This window comes from Ostrea edulis, chromosome 4 (assembly GCF_947568905.1).
Source record: "Ostrea edulis chromosome 4, xbOstEdul1.1, whole genome shotgun sequence".
Lineage (NCBI taxonomy): Eukaryota > Metazoa > Mollusca > Bivalvia > Ostreida > Ostreidae > Ostrea > Ostrea edulis.
Window position 1 is genome coordinate 22751578 of NC_079167.1, and position 21025 is coordinate 22772602.

The window sequence follows — 21025 nt, forward strand, 5'->3', positions numbered from 1 at the left end:
TGGCATATGCAAATAACTTGACAATCGGAAGTTGAAACTCCAGTACATCAAACATGGCGCACAAACATGAATCGAGAAATTAGAATAGAATACAATATTTATTCAACCAATTTGGGCCCCCAGAGGAGCATAATGATGTACATTGATAAAGTCCAAAATATCGAAATTGTTGAAAACGGTAGAATAGAGCCTCACAAATCGTAAGTTGCAGGTTGTAAATGTATACATGTATACTGACTAAAGCCCCGTTCACATGCGCTTATTTACTCACGGGGTGCAAATTTTGCATATATGCAAGAATTGCACCCGTGTGTAAAAGTGTATTTGCTAAGCGTTCACAAGGTACTTAACAAATTAGGGTAAAATGGCAATGATTCTCGAAGTTAGTTAAAAATGGCGGATTATTTTTGATTGAGGAGGATTTTTCCCTTACTGTGTAGGCTTCGGTGACAAATTTGATTGATCAAGATATGTCTACGACACTCTATGCAATATAATGTTTGCAGAAAGACGGTGTATTTTATGAGAAAAAGAGATATGATATTCGGTGATACTGCGTTTGCTCCTCTTCGGAGCCGATCCCTCGTGATCCACAGTGACGACTCCTCGAGTGTGACGTTGTATACGGTGTGTGCGTTCACATGACGAAAAATACACTAGGAGTAAATATACACATATGCAAAAGTAAATTTGCATCTGGTCTGAGTAGGTGCAGATTTACACCCGGATGTATATTTGAACATACAGTTGTATATATATTTAATTTTGAATATATGCAATTGCGTTCACATGCTCAAATTTACACCCGGGTGCAGATTTTGCACAAGTGCAGAATTTGCATCCCGTGAGTAAATCAGGTCATGTGAAACTAAAGCCCCGTTCACATGCGCTTATTTACTCACGGGGTGCAAATTTTGCATGTATGCAAAATTTGCACCCGTGTGTAAAAGTATATTTGTTAAGCGTTCACATGGTACTTAACAAATTAGGGTCAAATGGCAATGATTCTCGAAATTTGATAAAGATGGCGGATTATTTTCGATTGAGAAGGAGGATTTTCCCTTTATGTGTAGTCTGCGGTGACAAATTTGATTGATCAAGATATATCTATGACACTCTATGCAATATGATGTTTGCAGAAATACGGTGTATTTTATGAGAAAACCGATCTCATACTCGGTGATACTGCGTTTGCTCTGCTTCGGAGTCGAGCCCTCGTGATCCTCGAGTGTGACGTTGTATACGGTGTGTGCGTTCACATGACGAAAAATACACTAGGAGTAAATATACACATATGCAAAAGTAAATTTGCATCTGGTCTGAGTAGGTGCAGATTTACACCAGGCCTGGAGGTTATAAAACTTTTTTGAGCACGTTTTCAAACTCAAACTCAAATCCGTACACTAAATCATACTCATACTCAAATGTGAAGGTTATAAAACATTTATAAAATCATTCTCACACTCAAATAGAGTACATGCTCAAGATTTTTCGAGTATGTTTTGAAGCTTGCTCAGAGTTGTTCTCAAAACAATCAAGGCTTAGTTTGAGTATGAGTACAATAAAAGTTTTATAACCTCCAGGCCTGGTGTATATTTGCACATATGTATATTTACTTTTGCATATATGTAATTGCGTTCACATGCTCAAATTTACACCCGGGTTCAGATTTTACATATATGCAGAATTTGCATCCCATGAGTAAATCAGGGCATATAGAATATCATTTTATTTACGTAAAGAAAGTCAGCAAATGTTTAGAATGATTGAAAATGTTGCGGGAGTGATTCACTCCCACCGGAGTAAATCACTCCCGCATTTGCACCATTACGGAGATCCTAAGGAGTTGTAGCCCCCCCCCCCCCCCCCCCCCCCAATCGGAGAGGGCTACGTTATTGCAGCTATGTGAAAATCTGTATCGCGGGTGGGGGTGTAACGTTCTGACCTTGAATCAACTACATATAACACTTCATTGCTCAAAATGACCTGTTATTGGTATAAATTTCCAACGAGAAAAGCGGTGTAAACTCCGATTTCGCACATGAGAATAATTTGATATTTCTCAAGAGATCTCCAATCGGGGATAAGGAAACACTTGATAGACATATCATTCAAAGGTAAGTTGAATATCATTTAAGGACGGCAACTTACAGTGTAGATAGTGTAGCTATCCGGATTACCGGTGTGCTTGAACCTCCTACATATCGTGAGCTTGGAGGTTTCAAATAACAAACAAAAGTGTAGTCTAGAACAAACTTCCTCCCTGTCAGACGATGACTCAAAGAAGAGTATTGAACGAATGGGTCCTAAGTAAGAAAAGGTACCGAGGTACAGGCAGATTTACCTTTAACTACAGTTAACTATATGGTTTCCATATCATTTAATTTTTGAATAGATTTCAGTCATTCTAGAGCTTGTTTGTAAATGATAAATGATAAGGATGTTTTTGGTTGGATAGAGGTATATCGCGAAAAAATGGAAGGAACACTTGTACATGTATCATGCGCTACGAAAAGAAAAATAAATTCATTTCATAAATCAGAATATATTATGTGACAGAAAAACTTAAAATTGTGAATTTACTAGGTCTTTATAACGATCTAGTTCGTCAACACAACCTATCATTGGGTCAGATGCCGACTGACACGTTTCATAACGATTGTAAGGCCATTCTTGGCACACTGATTTTGACTACGAATAACTCCGTTTACCTGATCAGGATATAGGGCTCAAGGCGGGTGTGACCGATCGACAGGGGATGCTTACTCCTCCTAGGCACCTGATCCCATCTCTGGTGTGTCCAGGGGTCTGTGTTTGCCCAACTATCTATTTTATATTACTTATAGGAGTTGTGTTCACCTTTCATTAATCAATATGGGAATCTTTGATATCTTTTCACCTTGGTAACGCTACATCTTCCATCTTTTCACCCTGCGTTATTTTCATTTTCAAGCATTTCGTCAAAATAAAGACTACTATGAACCCCAATTTAGTAAGAAATTGAATGTCTTTTTTTATATTCTTGTGACACATTATAATGGTTCTCAAATTATTTCAAACCTTGAATTCAGCTCAAACATCCGTGCGAATTTTCTTAGGTACTCGACATTAAACACGAGTGTTTGAGAAAAGTAACTACTTTCATTCAAAGTATGGACATATTCTGTTTCTTAATACAGCTATGCCTTCCGTGCGATATATTTTAGACAAAGAAAACTCTCATTTATGTTGTTTTTTGAGAAAAATAAATAGACCGATGGCTTCAACAATCTGGGGCCCATGCGTTACTGAATCTTTTCACCATGGTCACTATGGTCCACGGTGTACATGTACATGTTAAAAGTCTTAGGGTTGATTAGTTTCAAAGCGAGAGCGCCCTAAACATCAGATGTGAGTGGTCCTATCTCTGGTAAATAATATCATTATGAAACATTACACGCAATTCATTCCTCGTCTACATTGTTTCATGCATATTCTTTCAACTTGAAATAATGAAGTGCATAATCAATTTATTGCCAAAAACAAAATTTCAATAGCAATTGTTATGTGAAGTTCAACATTCATCGTTATGTGAAGTCCAAAATTCATTGTTTGCTAGTTCAACATTCATTGTTATGTGAAGTTCAAAATTCATTATGCTACTTCAACGTTCATTGTTATGTAAAGTTCAACATTCATTGTTAATTCAACATTCATTCTCATGTAAATTTCAACATTCATTGTCATGTGAAGTTCAACATTCATTGTCATGTAAATTTTAACATACATTGTTAAGTTCAACACTCATTGTTATGTGAAGTTCAAAATTCATTGTAATGCAAAGTTCAACATTCGTTGTTATGTGAAGTTCAAAATTCATTGTAATGCAAAGTTCAACATTCGTTGTTATGTGAAGTTCAACATTCATTGTTATATATTTACATTTGCCAATGCACTTCTATATATGACAGTACTAATGAAATCAATGTTCAATTTCGTGTAACATGAATGTGGTCACGTGATCAGTTTGTTCTTGCGTATGAATACAATCAACGCTTCAAAAGTCAGTTCCTGTACTTTCACCTGGCTCCTTACTTATGCCCTTCGGGCGTTATAGGATTTGATCACGTGACCAAATTCATGCCATATCCCAGTAACATTAAAAAATGATATCTTATTTTTTAAGTGAAGTTCAAAATTCATTGTTATGTGAAGTTCAACATCCATTGTTATGTGAAGTTCAACATTCATTGTTATGTGGTGAAGTTCAAAATTCATATGCAAAGTTCAACATTCATTGTTAAGTTCAACACTCATTGTTATGCAAAGTTGAACATTCATTGTTAAGTTCAACATTCATTGTCATGTGAAGTTCAACATTCATTGTCATGTGAAGTTCAGCACTCCTTGTCATGTGAAGTTCGGCACTCATTTCTATGTGAATCGCCGAGGTATACATATACTCCGAGTTGAGTTGTAGCTTTTTTAAATCCTATCCGAAACTGCTTTGACATATATAATCCATGGAGAATTTGTATTTTCCAGTTAAAGATACATCCACAGACGTTGAGTTTTCCTCTCTCAATAGCCAATTCTCTCCTGCAAAACCATTTAGATAATCATAACTGGTTGAAGACATATGGATATAGTTTATTAGTCAGAGCGATAGAATAATTGATTGATTGTATATTGTTTAACATCCCGCTCGAGAATATTTCATATAAAGACGTCACCATTGCCGGTGAAGGGCTGAAAAATGTATGCCTATGCTCGACGCTCACGGCCTTTGAGCAGGGAGAGATCTTTATCGTGCCACGCCTGCTGTGACACGTGGCCTCGGTTTTGCGGTCAAGAGAGAGAGAAATAGAGAGAGAGAGAGAGAGAGAGAGAGAGTGGTCGTGAACATGGTTGCAATGCGTAATTCTCAGAAAAAATAGAAAGAGCCATACAAGCAAGAACATAAAATACCGAAAGATGTTCGTGAATTTTGAACATTCTAGAGGATTTGTAGACATATTTTTCAAACATCTTTTCCGTGAAGAACAGGTGATTTTGCCCAAAATATTTTTTTAAAAATCCGATATACTATCCGTAATATTTATAGTAACCAAACTAAAGATAGGGTATCCATGCTGGTTTTCAAGAGACAGAACAAATTTTTGGAAATTCAGATTTTACAAAGTAAAAGATAAAACAAGTATAAAGTCTTGAGCTACGAATTGAAACCACTCCCACAGGCTAGGAATTGAAGCCACTCCCACAAGCTAGGAATGGGATCCACTCCCACAAGCTAAGGATTGAATTCACTCCCACAAGCTAGGAATGGGATCCACTCCCACAAGCTAGGAATTGACACCACTTCCACAAGCTGGGGATTGAAGCCACTCCCATAACCTAGGGATTAAACCCACTCTCACAAGCTAGGGATTGAAGCCACTCCCACAGCTAGGAATTGAAGCCACTCTAACAAGCTAGGGATTAAACCCACTCTCACAGGCTAGGGATTGAAGCCACTCCCACAGCTAGGAATTGAAGCCACTCTAACAAGCTAGGGATTAAACCCACTCTCACAGGCTAGGGATTGAAGCCACTCCCACAGCTAGGAATTCAAGCCACTCTAACAAGCTAGGGATTAAACCCACTCTCACAAGCTAGGGATTGAAGCCACTCCCACAGCTAGGAATTCAAGCCACTCTAACAAGCTAGGGATTAAACCCACTCTCACAAGCTAGGGATTGAAGCCACTCCCACAGCTAGGAATTGAAGCCACTCTAACAAGCTAGGGATTAAACCCACTCTCACAAGCTAGGGATTGAAGTAACTCCTACAGCTAGGAATTCAAGCCACTCCCACAAGCTAGGAATTAAAGACACTCCCACAAGCTAGAAATTTCTAGCACTACTGTTCTGGTTGGTAACAACTTTAATACCCATGCGTATATCCAAAATACATTCATGAAACAAACACTATAAAACAATAATTAGGAACAGGCCTCTCAAACTTTTGTTTGAAAATGATCACAGTTAAAGCGTCGGAAAACTAAGCATAGAAAAAACGAAATTTAAGTGAAATTGACAAAAATGGAGTGAAATTAAGCAACTTGTGATAATGACGCTCGTTTCCGTACAGGCAATGTTTATGAGCTTTCAGTGTGTTGTAGCATCCTTCTGAAATGATTAAGTGTTGACATTTGGGAAAACACAAGCTTTTACTGCCCTGGTTCTTTTAAGTATATCTTACCAGGTCTTCTCCACCAATAGTTGTCTGCACGCTTTTCGATTGATATTGGGCGTTGACAGTATAGCTCTCGAGTTTACCAGTAATTGCTGGCAAGTCATTTCGTCGTTTCACTTCAACTTTCATGTAAACAGCATGAATCTGGTAATGAGATGTAAAAGCATAATTTTGTTGTATACAGTAAAAACTGTCTTCTAATCCGACACCCGTGTAATCCGCTTCCCTGGACATTTCGATCCTTATTTTTATTCTCAATTTAATATTTTCATTGTTTTGTACACGGTTTATTCAGATGCGTGTATTCCGAGTGCCTGTCAGATTTGCCAGGTTGCACTGTACTATAAAATGTACTGTATCAATACACCTTCCATTATTCCCTTCAACATATTTGGGTGATGGATTCGATTATTTCTGTAGTTCTTTCTTGGTGGTGGGTTGTGTTTTGTTTGTTTATGGGTTTTGTTGTTGTTGTTTTAAATCTATTTTTTTTATTATCTTATTATAGCTGTATGACCCGATGTTCATGTATTATTTTTGTACATTATTACTTTAAAGCAGATTAATTACTTTATAAAGTTTTTAACTTTCCCTTAATTACATGCTTGAAAACATCTGCATGTAAAAGAAAACAGTGAGAATATTATTTAGTAAGTAAATATAGTGTGGTTCATATATAAATCATCCCATAATAGACGTCTATAAATAGACCCACGCGCGTCAGAGGAATCCCAACATGATGTATTAACTCATACGCAACTGTCTAATTTTAAGGCTGAAAGAGCGTAAAACAACAAATTACTGAGAGGTATTTGATATTTTTATTTCTATTAAACTTATGGCACGGTACTGTTGTAACAAAATACACAGATAAGACCACCGATGATCTGAAAGTTTGAACTGGTCACGTGACTTTCACTTGAAATGGCAGAGTGACGCGTTTATTTGTAAACATCGATTTAAAATCAAGTAATTCGTGATAAAACAGGTGAAATAATGTATGATATGTCATACAGCCTCATAACTACATATGTGCGATGATTTAATAGCGTTTTTACGAGATGGAAAATAATATTGTAATTCGGACCATACAGCTTTAATCAAATCAACATTATCAAAATGTATTGTTCAAAATAATTTCAAGACTTTCATGTATTTTTAAAACAAATAATGCTTTTTGCGACGGGTCTAAGGAAAAGGAAATATTTCATACAGCTATTGATAGAACATTTTCTAAGCGATTTGAGTTACCTTGGGAACAAATATCAGCACCATCGTCATGGTGACGATAACTTGACAATTCAGAAAGGTCAAGAAATAGATCAAATCTGGACCGCCTGATTCAGCAATAAAATGTCTGGAAATAAAAAAAGACACATACTGTATAATGTGGTGTGAACTTGCTAAATAAAATTCATATTCTATACGAATTCAAAATCACAGAAGATATAAAAACTCTTGTCTAAAATTACTAACTCTTTTTAAATGGGTCCATATATTCATATAGTAGCAATGATATATTTCAAATAAAAAATATTATTTTTTCATTTACCTTCTACAAACAAACACTCTAAGAATTTGTGCATTAATTGGTTGAGTAAAATACTCCAAATTATCAGAATTTCGGAAACCCCAGCACAGACTCTTACTTGATCAGCAGGATAAAACTGCTGAGGATGATAGCGTTGTACAGTGCCCATGAAATGTGTCTACTTTCGTTAAAGGACGCCGGGGCTTTGCGTACCGTAAAACATAGATATACTCCGAACAGCAGCACGAGAATTTCCACTGTTAATACAGAAGATGTAAAACATGGATATACTCCGAACAGCAGCACGAGAATTTCCACTGTTAGCATACAAAAGATGTTTCACAATACATTCATTACCAAAATGCTATGAGTGATTACATGATATACAAAATTCACACTATTTCTCTCATACAACATACTGGTATTCATTTCCAAAAAGCCATTTTAGCGCGAATATGAAATACAAACTCACTTCCATATGATGAATATTGCCAAAGATTATTTGAGCACATTACGAATTTCAGGCCCGATGAAGTTTGTCGGATTTCTGAATGTTCGTCATTAGCTGCGGTCCATGCTATCAGATATCCAGACGAGGTAGCTAGCATCATAGCCATGCGACGTAACAAAGTCTTGTCAGGTAAATGGACTCTTCTCACCTGTCCTACCCGGAATATTATTGATATTCTGTAAAAAAAAAAAAAAAAAAAAAAAAAAAAAAAAAAAAAATCAAATCAATAATTGTCATGTGAAGTTCAACATTCATTGAAAATATCTATCTACGTAGTCTTCCGTGCTCAGGTCTTCCAACAGTCTGTTGGAATTCCCATGGGCACGAATTATGTTCCATTATTAGCTGACCTGTTTTTGTAATCTTATGAGGCAGAATTTTTTCAAAAACTTCTAAATGAGAAAAAATTCGCTGTGGCCTTCAACTCGACATTTAGATACATCGACGTTCTATTAACAATATAAATTTTCATTCACATGTCGATTCAATACATCCCGTTGAACTCGAAATAAAAGGCACCACAGAGTCTTCCATATCTGTTCCATATTTGGATATTTCATTGAACACAGATGTTAATGACAAACTATCAACTCAACTTTATGATGAACGGAATGACTTCAGTTTCTCAATCTGTCAACTTCCAACATTCATGTACATTTTAGCAATATTCCAATATCTCCTGCATATGGTGTTTATGTAACTCAACTGATTCGATACGTAAGAAAATGTTCTGCGTTTGATCAGTTTTTATATCGAAGCAGGATACTGACAAATACTATTAAGTTGTTACGGAAATCTCAACAGTCTCGTTTAAAGTAAGCATTTCTCAAAGTATATGGTTCATGTAGTTATAATGATCTAATTTGCAAATACTGTCTGTTATCATGCCGGATGCTGTCTGGCGTGTTTCATACCATTTTTTGTTAGGTCATTCTTTACATACTGATTTTGACTAAGGATTATCCAGTTTACCTAATCAAGATACAGGGCTTACGGCGGTGTGACCTGTCAACAAGGGATGTTTACTCCTCCTAGGCACCTGATCCCACCTCTAGTGTGTCCAGGGGTCCGTGTTTGCCCTACTTTAAATTTTGTATTCTTTATAGGATTTATGAGATTGATCACTGGTCGTTAACTTCACTTTTTCATTCACAAAATAATGATTTTTTTTTCAATATAAAGTTTGCAATGTCTGACCAAGCTTTCCTAGTTATTGAGTTTACCGTTCAATGATCTAAAGGGCAGAAATTAAATATAAAATTTGTTCATGAACACAAACCTCCATGTTTTCAAAAGGAGAGCTCCAAACATTAAAACAAATCCTAAATGGTATGGCCAAGGCGATACCATGCACAAGAAGTCGTTAGCTTCGGGAAATGTGACGAACATCTAAAAACAAAATTTGAAAAAAATAAGTCTTGCAAATCAAGTTGAGATTCTTTTGCACCTTTTTTTCTTGCCTTACGTATATAGATCTGTAAGATAGTTATCATGAAATTAATTATTAGACCCTAATAATTATGAATATAGAAAATTGTGAAAAGACTGGGGGTGGGGGTCTTTCTTACATCACATTACCTGCAGACATATCAGTACACCACCAGCGCACATCAGCAATAGGAATATTGGACTCCCACTCTTAATGATCTGAAATAGCGAAAGCAATCTTGTAATCACACTTCATACACCATGTCATGTTTTGTGCCTGTTCAGAATTCCGTTATTTAAAAAGATAAATTCTAATAGATCAGAACCAAAGATTCAGCAGTCCTTGTCTGTGATTCCGTCTATAAAACTCTCCCAATTTTCACTGTATCATTTTGAACAGACATTATAACCGAGTTTACTTAGGATTTAGGGCCACGACTCATTTGAAGTAAGGACTATTGAGAACAAAGGATCTCTAGATTGATTGATTGTCTATTGTTTAACGTCCCGCTCTTAAATTTTTCACTCATATGGAGACATTACCATTGCCGGTGAAGGGTTGCAATATTTAGGCCGATGCTCGGTACTTATGGCTTTTGAGCAGGGAATGATCTTTATCGCGCCATACCTGCTGTGACACAGGGCTCGGTTTTTGCGGTCTCATCCGAAGGACCCCTAGAAATTAGCCAGATCTTTATAATTTTTTTGGTTATCAGTGATAGAGTATTTCTCTAATACAACATACGTTCAAACCATAAGGAAAGCAAAATAAACAGACTACTACTCAGTACATGTTCATGTGTAAAAATACCAGTCAGTATTTTGCTTCACTTACGCCGAATTGTAATAAAAATAAAATGTTCAAACTTGATTGGTTCTTGTAATACATTGAAGTACCTTACTTTCCTTCAAACGGAATACAAATCCCGATGCTATCAAAATCAGGATTATTGTAATAATCGTCAGAATAAGAAAAGGCGTCCGAATGAAAATGTTCCTTTTGAAAAGACACGGTGATGAATCTGTGCAGACGTCACATCCGGATGCGCAAGGAGTACACCTATACTGATATGTTGAAGTAATGTTGCCGCTAGTGAAGTCATCTTCGATATCGTATCCTTTAAAGAATTTATGTTTGGCGGAGGTGTCTGGGAAGAAATATCCCTTGGCGCATGTACAAATGTATGATCCCCGACGAAACCCGTGACCGGATGTAAAAACACACTGAAATAAATAACAGCAAATAAGGTACAGGTGTGTGTGTGTGTGTGTGTGTGTGTGTGTGTGTGTGTGTTATAATTCAGTAGTTCAATATAAAAAAAGAAGACAATACCAATTGGTGGATATGTAATTTACAACCCGAAAAAAACTATATAAGTTAACAATCACCTCTGTCGATGGCTCGCATAAGTGAGTCCCTCTGAAGATATCGAATGTCCCACTCAGATTTACGGCTCTGTCGACATCGCACTGGTTTATATCTATATTGGTCAGTTCTATATCAATAGTCGCCACGCCTCTAAATAATCATAGAAGCATTATAAAGTTCTATATCAATAGTCGCCACGCCTCTAAATAATCATAGAAGCATTATAAAGTTCTATATCAATAGTCGCCACGCCTCTAAATTACCATAGAAGCATTATAAAGTTCTATATCAATAGTCGCCACGCCTCTAAATAATCATAGAAGCATTATAAAGTTCTATATCAATAGTCGCCACGCCTCTAAATAATCATAGTTAAGAAATAAGGTATCATTTAAAAATATTTATCGGGATATAAATACGGGTTGGTCACGTGATCAAATTCCATAAAGCCCGAAGGGCTTTATGGAAAATTTGATCATGTACCAACCCGTATTTATATCCCGATAAATATTTTTAAATGATACCTTATTACTTATATTTATATTTTTGGTTGGTAACATTGCTGAATTGTGTTAACAACACGTTTCCATACATTTCAAATTGTTGACGTCCACAACGAAGCGTCATAGATGTTCAAAATGACGACAACACAAAACAAAGTTCTATAAAATGAAGAACTGTTTTAATTATTAAGACGCTAGAAAGGAAGTATATCAACATATACTTATACATTAACTCGGGAGTATATAATGGAAAACTCTTCCATATGTCTAATTTTAGGGGGTGGGGGAATTATGATTTAAACGGGGATGCGCAGTGTTACACTTAGAGTTGTGATGCGCTTTGACTTTTGAAAAGTGAAGACGTTGAAGACCGACTTTGAAAGATATTCTGTGGATATTGCGGAGTTAACAGAAGACTGAGATGGAGGAACATGAAGAACAGGGCGGCAGTCGTCAGGTGTAGGCAAATCTTTTATAGACAGGACAGAGGACGCAGCTCAGATGAATCTCCGGAAAGAACTGAACATCGCAGAGAATGTGGAACTGCACGAAGGTAAGGGACGGTTTGGATTTGGATATGTAATTGTTGATAAACATGAGCTCACTGAACGCTTCTTTTGACTCGATAATTTTTTGTAATAGGTTTTTAACGACGCCTCGCTTCGATGTCCCGACATAAACTTGGAAACCGACATCAAGCACTATGGCTGCTGTGGCACGGAAGCAGTGTGGTGTGTAGGTCTTAATGCACTTTGACGACTTATCGGCCATACATCCTGTGAATGACCTTTTTGCTAAAGCCTAATGTCATCGTCTAGCAGTAAGTACAATTCCGCATCACCGAGGACCAGGGTGAAGTTGTAGCAGACGAAATTTTAGACATACATTAGGCCTAGTAGGCTAGTAACTAAAGACATTGTTTACAGAAATGTTTTTATCAATTATTGATGAAAGTTCACTGCTTGGAATACAAATAAAACCGTAAATACATATTGTGATGTTGATTTCATCTATTGAAAGATTTCTGTAGTAAGTGAGAGCGATTGCTAGATGTGTATTGCCTTAGTAAAAGTAGTACCTGTTACCTACTTTTAACAAATGTTCATACGCACAGCCGTGACCTCTGTTGACCCCGTAGTAGATTTATCCAGAAATAAATACGTATTGCTCGTAATAGTGTTATGTAGGAGAAAACAGTTGCAAATGTAAATATAAGCATTATAAAGTTCTATATCAATAGTCGCCACGCCTCTAAATTGCCATAGAAGCATTATAAAGTTCTATATCAATAATCGTCACACCTCTAAATTACCATAGAAGCATTATAAAGAATAGTCGCCACGCCTCTAAATTACCACAGAAGCATTATAAAGTTCTATATCAATAGTCGCCACGCCTCTAGAAGCATTATAAAGTTCTATATCAATAGTCGCCACGCCTCTAAATTACCATAGAAGCCCCTCCCTCCTTTCCGGGTTTCTTGTTCCGTTCGTTGTCTTAACGACAATAGTTATCTGAGAATACTGCTTACCAATCCATAGGATAGTAATGTTAATCCGCGGAAATCTGAATCCAGATAGTGAATGATCAATCCGGGAGACAGGTGCTCAATCTGAGGAAACGGATTTGCAAACGGAAGGAACGGATTCCAAGTCCGAGCAAACGGACTGTCAGTTCGAGAAAACGGATTATTCATTAGAGGATTTTGTTGTTGTTGCGATTGTCCGCTCATAGTTGCTGTACGGATTTGAACTGTACACTGGTTAAGAATGCAAAGAAAACATTACCTTAAAGGGACATGGACACGATTTGAGCTGAATATTTTCAAATTTTGTTTTTTGATTTTTAATGTTCAGAATGCGTAACTAAGGTATTACTAATCATCAGTTGTTGAGGTACATGGGAGATACAAGGTCACAAGTCCTTGTAATGTAAACAAGGCTCGTGCCATGTTTTTGTTTATATAGGTTAAATAAACTTTAAAAGCATATTTTTTTTTTCAATTTACAGGTGAATTCTTAACACATTTAAATAGTTTCTAGTGTTTGACACATCTCATTTTGTTTTAAATACGCTATTTTCTATTAAATAGTCTAATGTAAACAAAAACATGGCACGAGCCTTGTTTACATAACAAAGAATTGCGAGTATTATATCTCACTTATAACTCAACAATTGGTATTAAAATTTTGGTTGACCATTAGAAATACTTTAGTTAAGCATTGTAAACAATAAAAATAGATAAATAAAATTTGAACATTTTCAGCTCAAATCGTGTTCATGCCCCTTTAAACACTCTATCAGTTCATTGTTCTCCGATAGATACCTGAAAATGACAGACTTTTTGTCCTGTTCCAGTGCAAATATCGGGGACGAGTAGGTCACCATCCAAATGTTCCCCCCTCCACAGTCGAAATAAGGTTTCGTCCAGTGACCGTCCGCTAGATCCGCCACAGGCTGCAGGATCTCAACAGCTGGAAGAAGAGAGTCGTCAGATCTACGGAAAGATAAATATCGTTCTGATTAGCACATTGATTAATCACATACAAATTTTACAACAATTCTCGCTAAAACTTTCTCTTTCGTGTAAGATAAAATAAATTTTAAAATAACTTGAAAATTTATTGAAATTCTACATATCTGTATATTACCATAAAACAAAAGCCGTTTGTTCGACTGTTGTAGTTTTGTAAACATTGAGATATGATATAATAATGTTAAAATTTTCCTAACCTGAAATAAACTGTATCTGTCTCCATGGAGATGTTACTAAAGTCCTTATACCTGAGCACTTGGTAGTACTCCGTTTTCGGATCTGTATAGTTGTATTCAACAGCGAGGTCCTTCGAGAGAACGACGGTCTTGTTTTCGTCTCTGAATGCATACGGACAAAACAAGGGATACCGCAAGGACTCGTGAGGCTCAAACGGGATCCCGGAACCGAATATGACAGACTTAAGATGGACATTGTTCCGTACCAGAGCGAACAGGACTTCATCGGAGAGGGAGGACATGCTGTTGTTGTTACTGGTGATTATTTTGGAAATAAAGTTGGCCAATCGGACCGCAGTGAGAGCATACAGATCCCAGACGCTGTGATCATACAACAAGTCCAGCGATTCGCCAGTTCCCAAACTGCAGTTGTCAAGTTTCTCCACATAGGCCACGTAATCAAGGGCCTGACGAGCTGTCTGTCCTTAGAATAGAGAATCAATTACATCGTAAACCTCCCATCTTGATCTGCTGAGTATAAAGAAACCTATTAGAGGTGATGTAAGGCACCTCTAACGACTGGAGGAGTCTGTGGAAAGGATTATAAGGAGGTATACTAAATCGTTATATAATGACTTACTTCTTTTCAAAACATGAATGATATAAATATCAGCAATATATTTGTATATTCCGTTTAAGTTTGATTGCCTAGCTGGATAGCTCAGTCGGTTAACGTGTCGGCTGCTTATCTGTAGATCGCGGGTTCGAGTCCTGCAGGGGTTGTAATTTCTCCCGATAACTTTCTGCTAAAACTGTATCATTTGACTAAATAGAAGTAAATTTGAAAGTTTCCAATTTCAAAATATTATTGTACATATCCTCCACTTTTCATCCATATATCCAATTTCCCTGGTGTGTTAATTCACCTTAAAAAAACCCATTGCACTGAAAGAATTTGAGGATGAGGTTTTTGTCTGCGTGATGGAGGAGGTGGCGTGTTACGCTATGAAAGTTGTGACGTGGTATCATTAACGACAGTGTGACTCCGCAGATCATATCTGACTTGCAGAGAGAACAATAATTAATTATTAAGCATCAGTTGGATTAATGGTAATGCTTATTTAATGTCTTCATCTCTTTGAGATTTTGTGTAAATTTGACAGGAAACGGAAATAAAATGGAGATCATTACATAAAATCGCTCGAACAATTCAATATTTCATTCGCTTCAGAAACAATTTCCATGAGCAGAATTTTCCCCCGCAAAAATCATTATAGAAATGATACAGTTTTCCTTCCAGGTAAATGACCAAACTATACCGAGTAAACATCAAGAAAGCATGACATTTATTGAAACGCTAATATAACTGAGAAAAAGTACTGTTTGTATACAAATTCAAGTCCAGCGATCAACCAGACAAGTAGTCCCGTGCAAAAGGAGTTCAATCGACCAAGGACACAGAATAATTTATAGTTTAAGGATGAATGACACATCGTCATAATGGCTGACTTCCTTTTGAAATATGAATGAAAATATAAATATCAGTGATACTTGTATATTCCTAATTGTCTAGCTGGGTAGCTCAGAAGGTTAGCATGTCGACTACTGATCTGGAGATCGCGGAGTCAAGTCTTGCAGGGGTTTTAATTTGTTGTAAGGTTTGTATTTTACAGATTAATTTCTTATGAAACTGTATGCTCCAACTAGATAAGGTAAATTTGAAAGTTTTCAATTTCAAAATATTAGCGTACATATCCTCCACTTTCTATCCATATCAGATTTCTCAGTTTTGTTATTCTTCCTTAAATGTTAAAAGATTTTGAAATATTTACAACTTTCTGTTATCGGATTCAGTAAAGGCTCATTAGTGTCTTTCAAAGGACACGCGGAGAGCCTTAACGCTAGCAACAGCACAAGATAGATAAAATGTTAATTAAAGGTAAAATGTTGCATTAGTGTGTAAAATTAAACCATCAATATGTGAAAACCAATAATTATCTCCTCTCATTCAAGGTTTTCCTCTTTCTTGATTATAATTAAAGTCCTCAAGATGATTTCCCACAAAGGCTCAAGATGATTTCCCTCAAAACAACCCAAGAGGTGTACCTGGATCTAAGATTCTATTGTAATACTATATAGGTAAAATACAACAGAGGGGATTTAATATTTAGATAAAAACAAAACAGAGGAGGGAATTGTAATACTATATTAAAACATTACAGAGAAGGAGGAAATTGTAATATCTAAATAAAACAAAACAGGGGAGGGAATTATAATACTATAGGTAAAAGAAAACTGTAATACTATTGGGGAGGAATTCGTAAGGGTAACTGAAAATCAATGTAGTTGTAACATACATGTATTTGGAAAGTATGATAAGTAATATATTATGCATTGTATATATATAATCCAAATAGAAAGAGTTAATATCACACAGTCAAAATAATTAAATAAAAAAGCAGGAAAATATGCAGTTCCAAAATATATTCATATGAATATATTTTGGAACAACATGTTTTCCTGCTTTTTTATTTAATTATATATATATATATATATATATATATATATATATATATATATATATATATATATATATATAAGCACTAAATAATCACAACTAGGTACTGACAATCTTGCTAGGCGGTGGGTGCCGTACGTCGCTGGTTCGACCCCGGGCTGGGGCAAAAATTTTCAGTACCTAGTTGTGATTATTTAGTGCTTTATATATTAATTAATTGATTATCACATGTATCGTTTAGATCCTAGAGGTAGACGTAAGGTTGGGTGTTATAATTGTTTGTTTGTTTGTGTTTCGCTCCTTTATTTGTATATATATATATATATATAGAAGTTTCCCATTTAAAACTGTAAATCTCCATTCTGAGCCTACTCAGGAAACAGGGTCAGAGTTCGAAGAGATTTGAATCTATGCTACCAGAGGATGCTTGCACACTGATGACACATGGAAAATTTCTTTCTGAACATTTCTGTGTAAAAGTTTAGACTTCTAGTGTGACCTTCACCCTGACTACTAAGGTCATGGCGTATATTCGTAAGAATACATGTGTTATAAAAATTTATGTATGGAAATTTTCGCTCCTTTTAATTCTCACCCTTTTTTGCCATTATTCTAAGTTGGTCCAAATCGCATTTCAATGCATGGGAGTGGAAATCGCATGACTCAAAATATTCTGTATACATGTCCATGAATATAGTATCAATTTGGACAACTGTAGTCGTTATGTATTGGAAGATGAATTTTTCACCTTCAGATCCCTATGTACAATACAATACCAAAAAAAAAAAAAAAAAAATGCATGTTGAAATAAAAAAATATATGAAAAAGATTTTGAGAGTTCCATTTAGTGATGCCATACAAATGTGTTTCAAAAGAAAAATGCACATCCGTCCGTATTTTGAAGACGGAAACTGATCACATGTTTCACCATTATATACATAGTACGATATAGATATACTATTAATATAGATTCTCTTTATCATTAACTGTTCAATTGGATGATTTGTCCTCTAAAACTGCTAGTTTGTTCACTTTCCTTATTTTGTAGTTTTTGATATTTAACTTATTTCTAGTTTTCTTCCTTCTTATTTCGTTCTTGTGTATATCTAACTTCTTTTTTATACCATCTCCTGTCTAGCCTTTTCCGTATATAATATATATTTTTCAAATATTCCCCTTCCTATTTCGTTCTTTTTCACATTTAACGTCTTTCAACTTTTTCTTATTACTTTATTTTAATTTAGATACAGTGATGAAGTGACGGAACTTTCTTTTTTAAGGAAAGTCCGTGCTTTTACGTATCCGGTTTTAAATTTTAAACACCGACTAGAAAGTTCCAGTTATAACTTCTTTGTCCGATGTTTGTAGTTTACGAAAACTGTACGAGTCAAATTTAGCATTCAAATGTGAATCTTAGATATATTTACCATGAATTATTATAGTATCAAGTCCGCACTAGTTCCAATGGTACAAAGCAATGTAATATCTACATTGATCTCTAAAAGGCTCATAGCTTGCAATCTAAGCCTGAACAAGTTAAAAATCATACATAGGCGTGACCCTGACAGTGGAATTCAAACTGTTTTTAGTGAGTTTGTGTTTGGTTCAAAGAAACCCAGAATTATAAATCCTCAGAAAATCATCAGCAAAGCTGTTGAATATTTGAACTCTTCTTCACAAGTACTTTCAAGAAACAAAATTATTTGTACATGAGCTGTAGTTGCTAGAATCTACACATATGTTACACTATATTCATTTTTTCTATAAGTATGAGATAACATGTAGGTATTTTTATGTATGATATGATTGATAGCCAAACAAAAAAAGAATAACACACACACCAAAAAGAAATTGTGAGAAAAAGGAAGGGGTGGGGGAGCCCCCCCCCCCCCCATTCTTGTGTTCTAATTGTCTGGTAGGACACAAATTTCAGTATGTTTTACATATATATATATATATATATATATATATATATATATATTGTCATATTCTGTTAATCTTGATTTTAAGACTGTATTTGCTGTTACAATTTACTATTTTCAAAGTGTGCAAAGAATAATTGTAAAACTTAAATTTAAAAATGGGGGTTTACGTACTTAAGAGACCATTTTGCGAAATATCTCTGGTCAACTATGGTAAAATATGTTTTTTGTTAACCTTAGATATAATGCTACATATTTTTAAAGAAAAACTGGCATGTAAACAATTTAGATTTTGAGAATTTTTCAAAATTGCGATATTCTGTGATTTTTTTCTGAAGGATGTGAGCAGATTAAACAGCAATTGTGTATGTTTTCAATTGAATATCTTTAAAAATTCTCTCAGTAAATGAATAGCTATTGGTTTTTATATATTATAGCTTAATATGATGTGCTTTGGTGCATATTTTTAATAAAACATGAGATCATGCATTCTTGTGTTAAAATTTGGCTTTTGCATTTGGGGGTATATGTGCTCTGTAGCACGTAGTATAAAAATAAACCCGCAAAGGTATGTCTAATATGGGTGTTTTAGTTAGTTTATGAGTTGTTAAAGTTATTTAAATGGAAAAAAAAATTGATTGACAGAAATTTCTAATAGTATTTACCTACCTTAAAGTATATTTTTTAAAACGTATATCTTTATCATCCTTAATATGAATTTTGTTGTTCTTGTGGTAATGCATTGCAAAGCTTAGAGACATCGTAGCAGAAGACAAAACTATACATGTGCACGCCACGTATTTAAATAATAAAGGTACATACCAAAACTTCTCCAATTTTATTCCTATGTTGTCGTTTTAACAAATACAACTTGTAGTATTTTGTAACTATTTTATTTATTTTTGTATTTTTGAATTAACAAGTTTGACATTTGAAATATTTTGTTCGAATTTTAAGTAGCATTTTCGCAATACAGGTCTCTCTTGTTGCTTTGTGGAGAAAGATGAAAAAGAACATTAAGTTTATGTTTTCTTCATATTACCGATATAAATTTACACTAAATTAATCAGGAATTTTACGATGACATCTTATTTCATCATACTTACCTGGAAAGGAATTGGCTAGAATATAAATTTCCAAAGTATGCAGCAACAGACAATAGACGAGAAACTCCGTCAGCGCCATTCTCGATGTCAGTGATTTCCCGTCACTCGTCAGATTGACTTTCCACAGTTGTGTGGAGGAAGTTTTTTCGAGCTAAATCAATTTTTAGAAACCTCCTAATGGGAGTATTGTATCGGTCCAATACATTGAGCGTGGATTTATACAACACCTGAACATTCTTTATTGAGCGTGGGTTTATACAACACCTGAACATTCTTTATTGAGCGTGGGTTTATACAACACCTGAACATTCTTTCCACGAGGTGAATTCTGTTAATTAACAGTGTTTATTAGGCACCTGATCCCACCTCTGGTGTGTCCAGGGGGGGGGGGGGGGGGTCCGTGTTTGGCCTATTTTTAATTTTGTATTTTTTTTTAAATTTATGAGATTGATCATTGTTCTTCAAGAAAGTATTATAAGCCTGAGGTGCTCTACGATATAGAGAAATACATGTACATATATATTGAACTTGTAAACTTTGCCAGCTGTGCGTATAAAAAAACCCAGACACTATGTACTCGATAAAATATATACATACAAAAAATTAAACATATAACCAATGATTTTACTTGAAGTGTACTAAATAAATCTTGATGGATATTTAATATTTTAAATCTTGATGTATATTTAATATTTTAAATCTTAATGTATACCTAATAAATCTTTATGTATATTCAATAAATCTTGATATATATTTAATAAACCTTGATGCATATTCAATAAATCTTGATATACATTTGATGATCTTCTTGTCTATATGCAAAAATCTCGCATTGTAAATTTCAATAAGATTATCACTGTAAATGTTAGGTTCATCATCTCGCACTGTAAATATCAGATAGATTATCTCGCACTGTAAATATCAGATAGATTATCTCACACTGTAAATTTCAATAAGATTATCACAGTAAATGTTAGGTTCATCATCTCGCACTGTAAATATCAGTTAGATTATCTCGCACTGTAAATATCAGATAGATTATCTCGCACTGTAAATTTCAGATAGATTATCTCACACTGTAAATATCAGATAGATTATCTCGCACTGTAAATATCAGATAGATTATCTCACACTGTAAATATCAGATAGATTATCTCGCACTGTAAATATCAGATAGATTATCTCGCACTGTAAATATCAGATATATTATCT

At 35.1% G+C, this 21025-nt stretch overlaps 1 protein-coding gene and 1 long non-coding RNA gene across 2 annotated transcripts; one reads left to right on the forward strand and one right to left on the reverse strand.

Annotated features, from left to right (window-relative positions):
- Nucleotides 1-3494: 3494 nt before the first annotated feature.
- Nucleotides 3495-19892, reverse strand: LOC125668904 (probable G-protein coupled receptor CG31760). Its single transcript, XM_056161323.1, has 12 exons — nt 19814-19892; nt 14289-14751; nt 13882-14052; nt 11073-11202; nt 10581-10907; nt 9834-9902; nt 9535-9644; nt 8217-8431; nt 7863-8001; nt 7465-7570; nt 6220-6357; nt 3495-4578 (listed from the first exon to the last, which is right to left on the reverse strand). Exons 1-12 carry the CDS (start codon nt 19890-19892, stop codon nt 4561-4563), a joined length of 1965 nt encoding a protein of 654 aa, XP_056017298.1. The 3' UTR covers nt 3495-4560.
- LOC130054044 (uncharacterized) lies at nt 11487-12547 on the forward strand. The gene is made up of 2 exons (XR_008802305.1): nt 11487-12108; nt 12198-12547. It is a non-coding gene; the product is annotated as an uncharacterized LOC130054044 (long non-coding RNA).
- Nucleotides 19893-21025: the final 1133 nt, after the last annotated feature.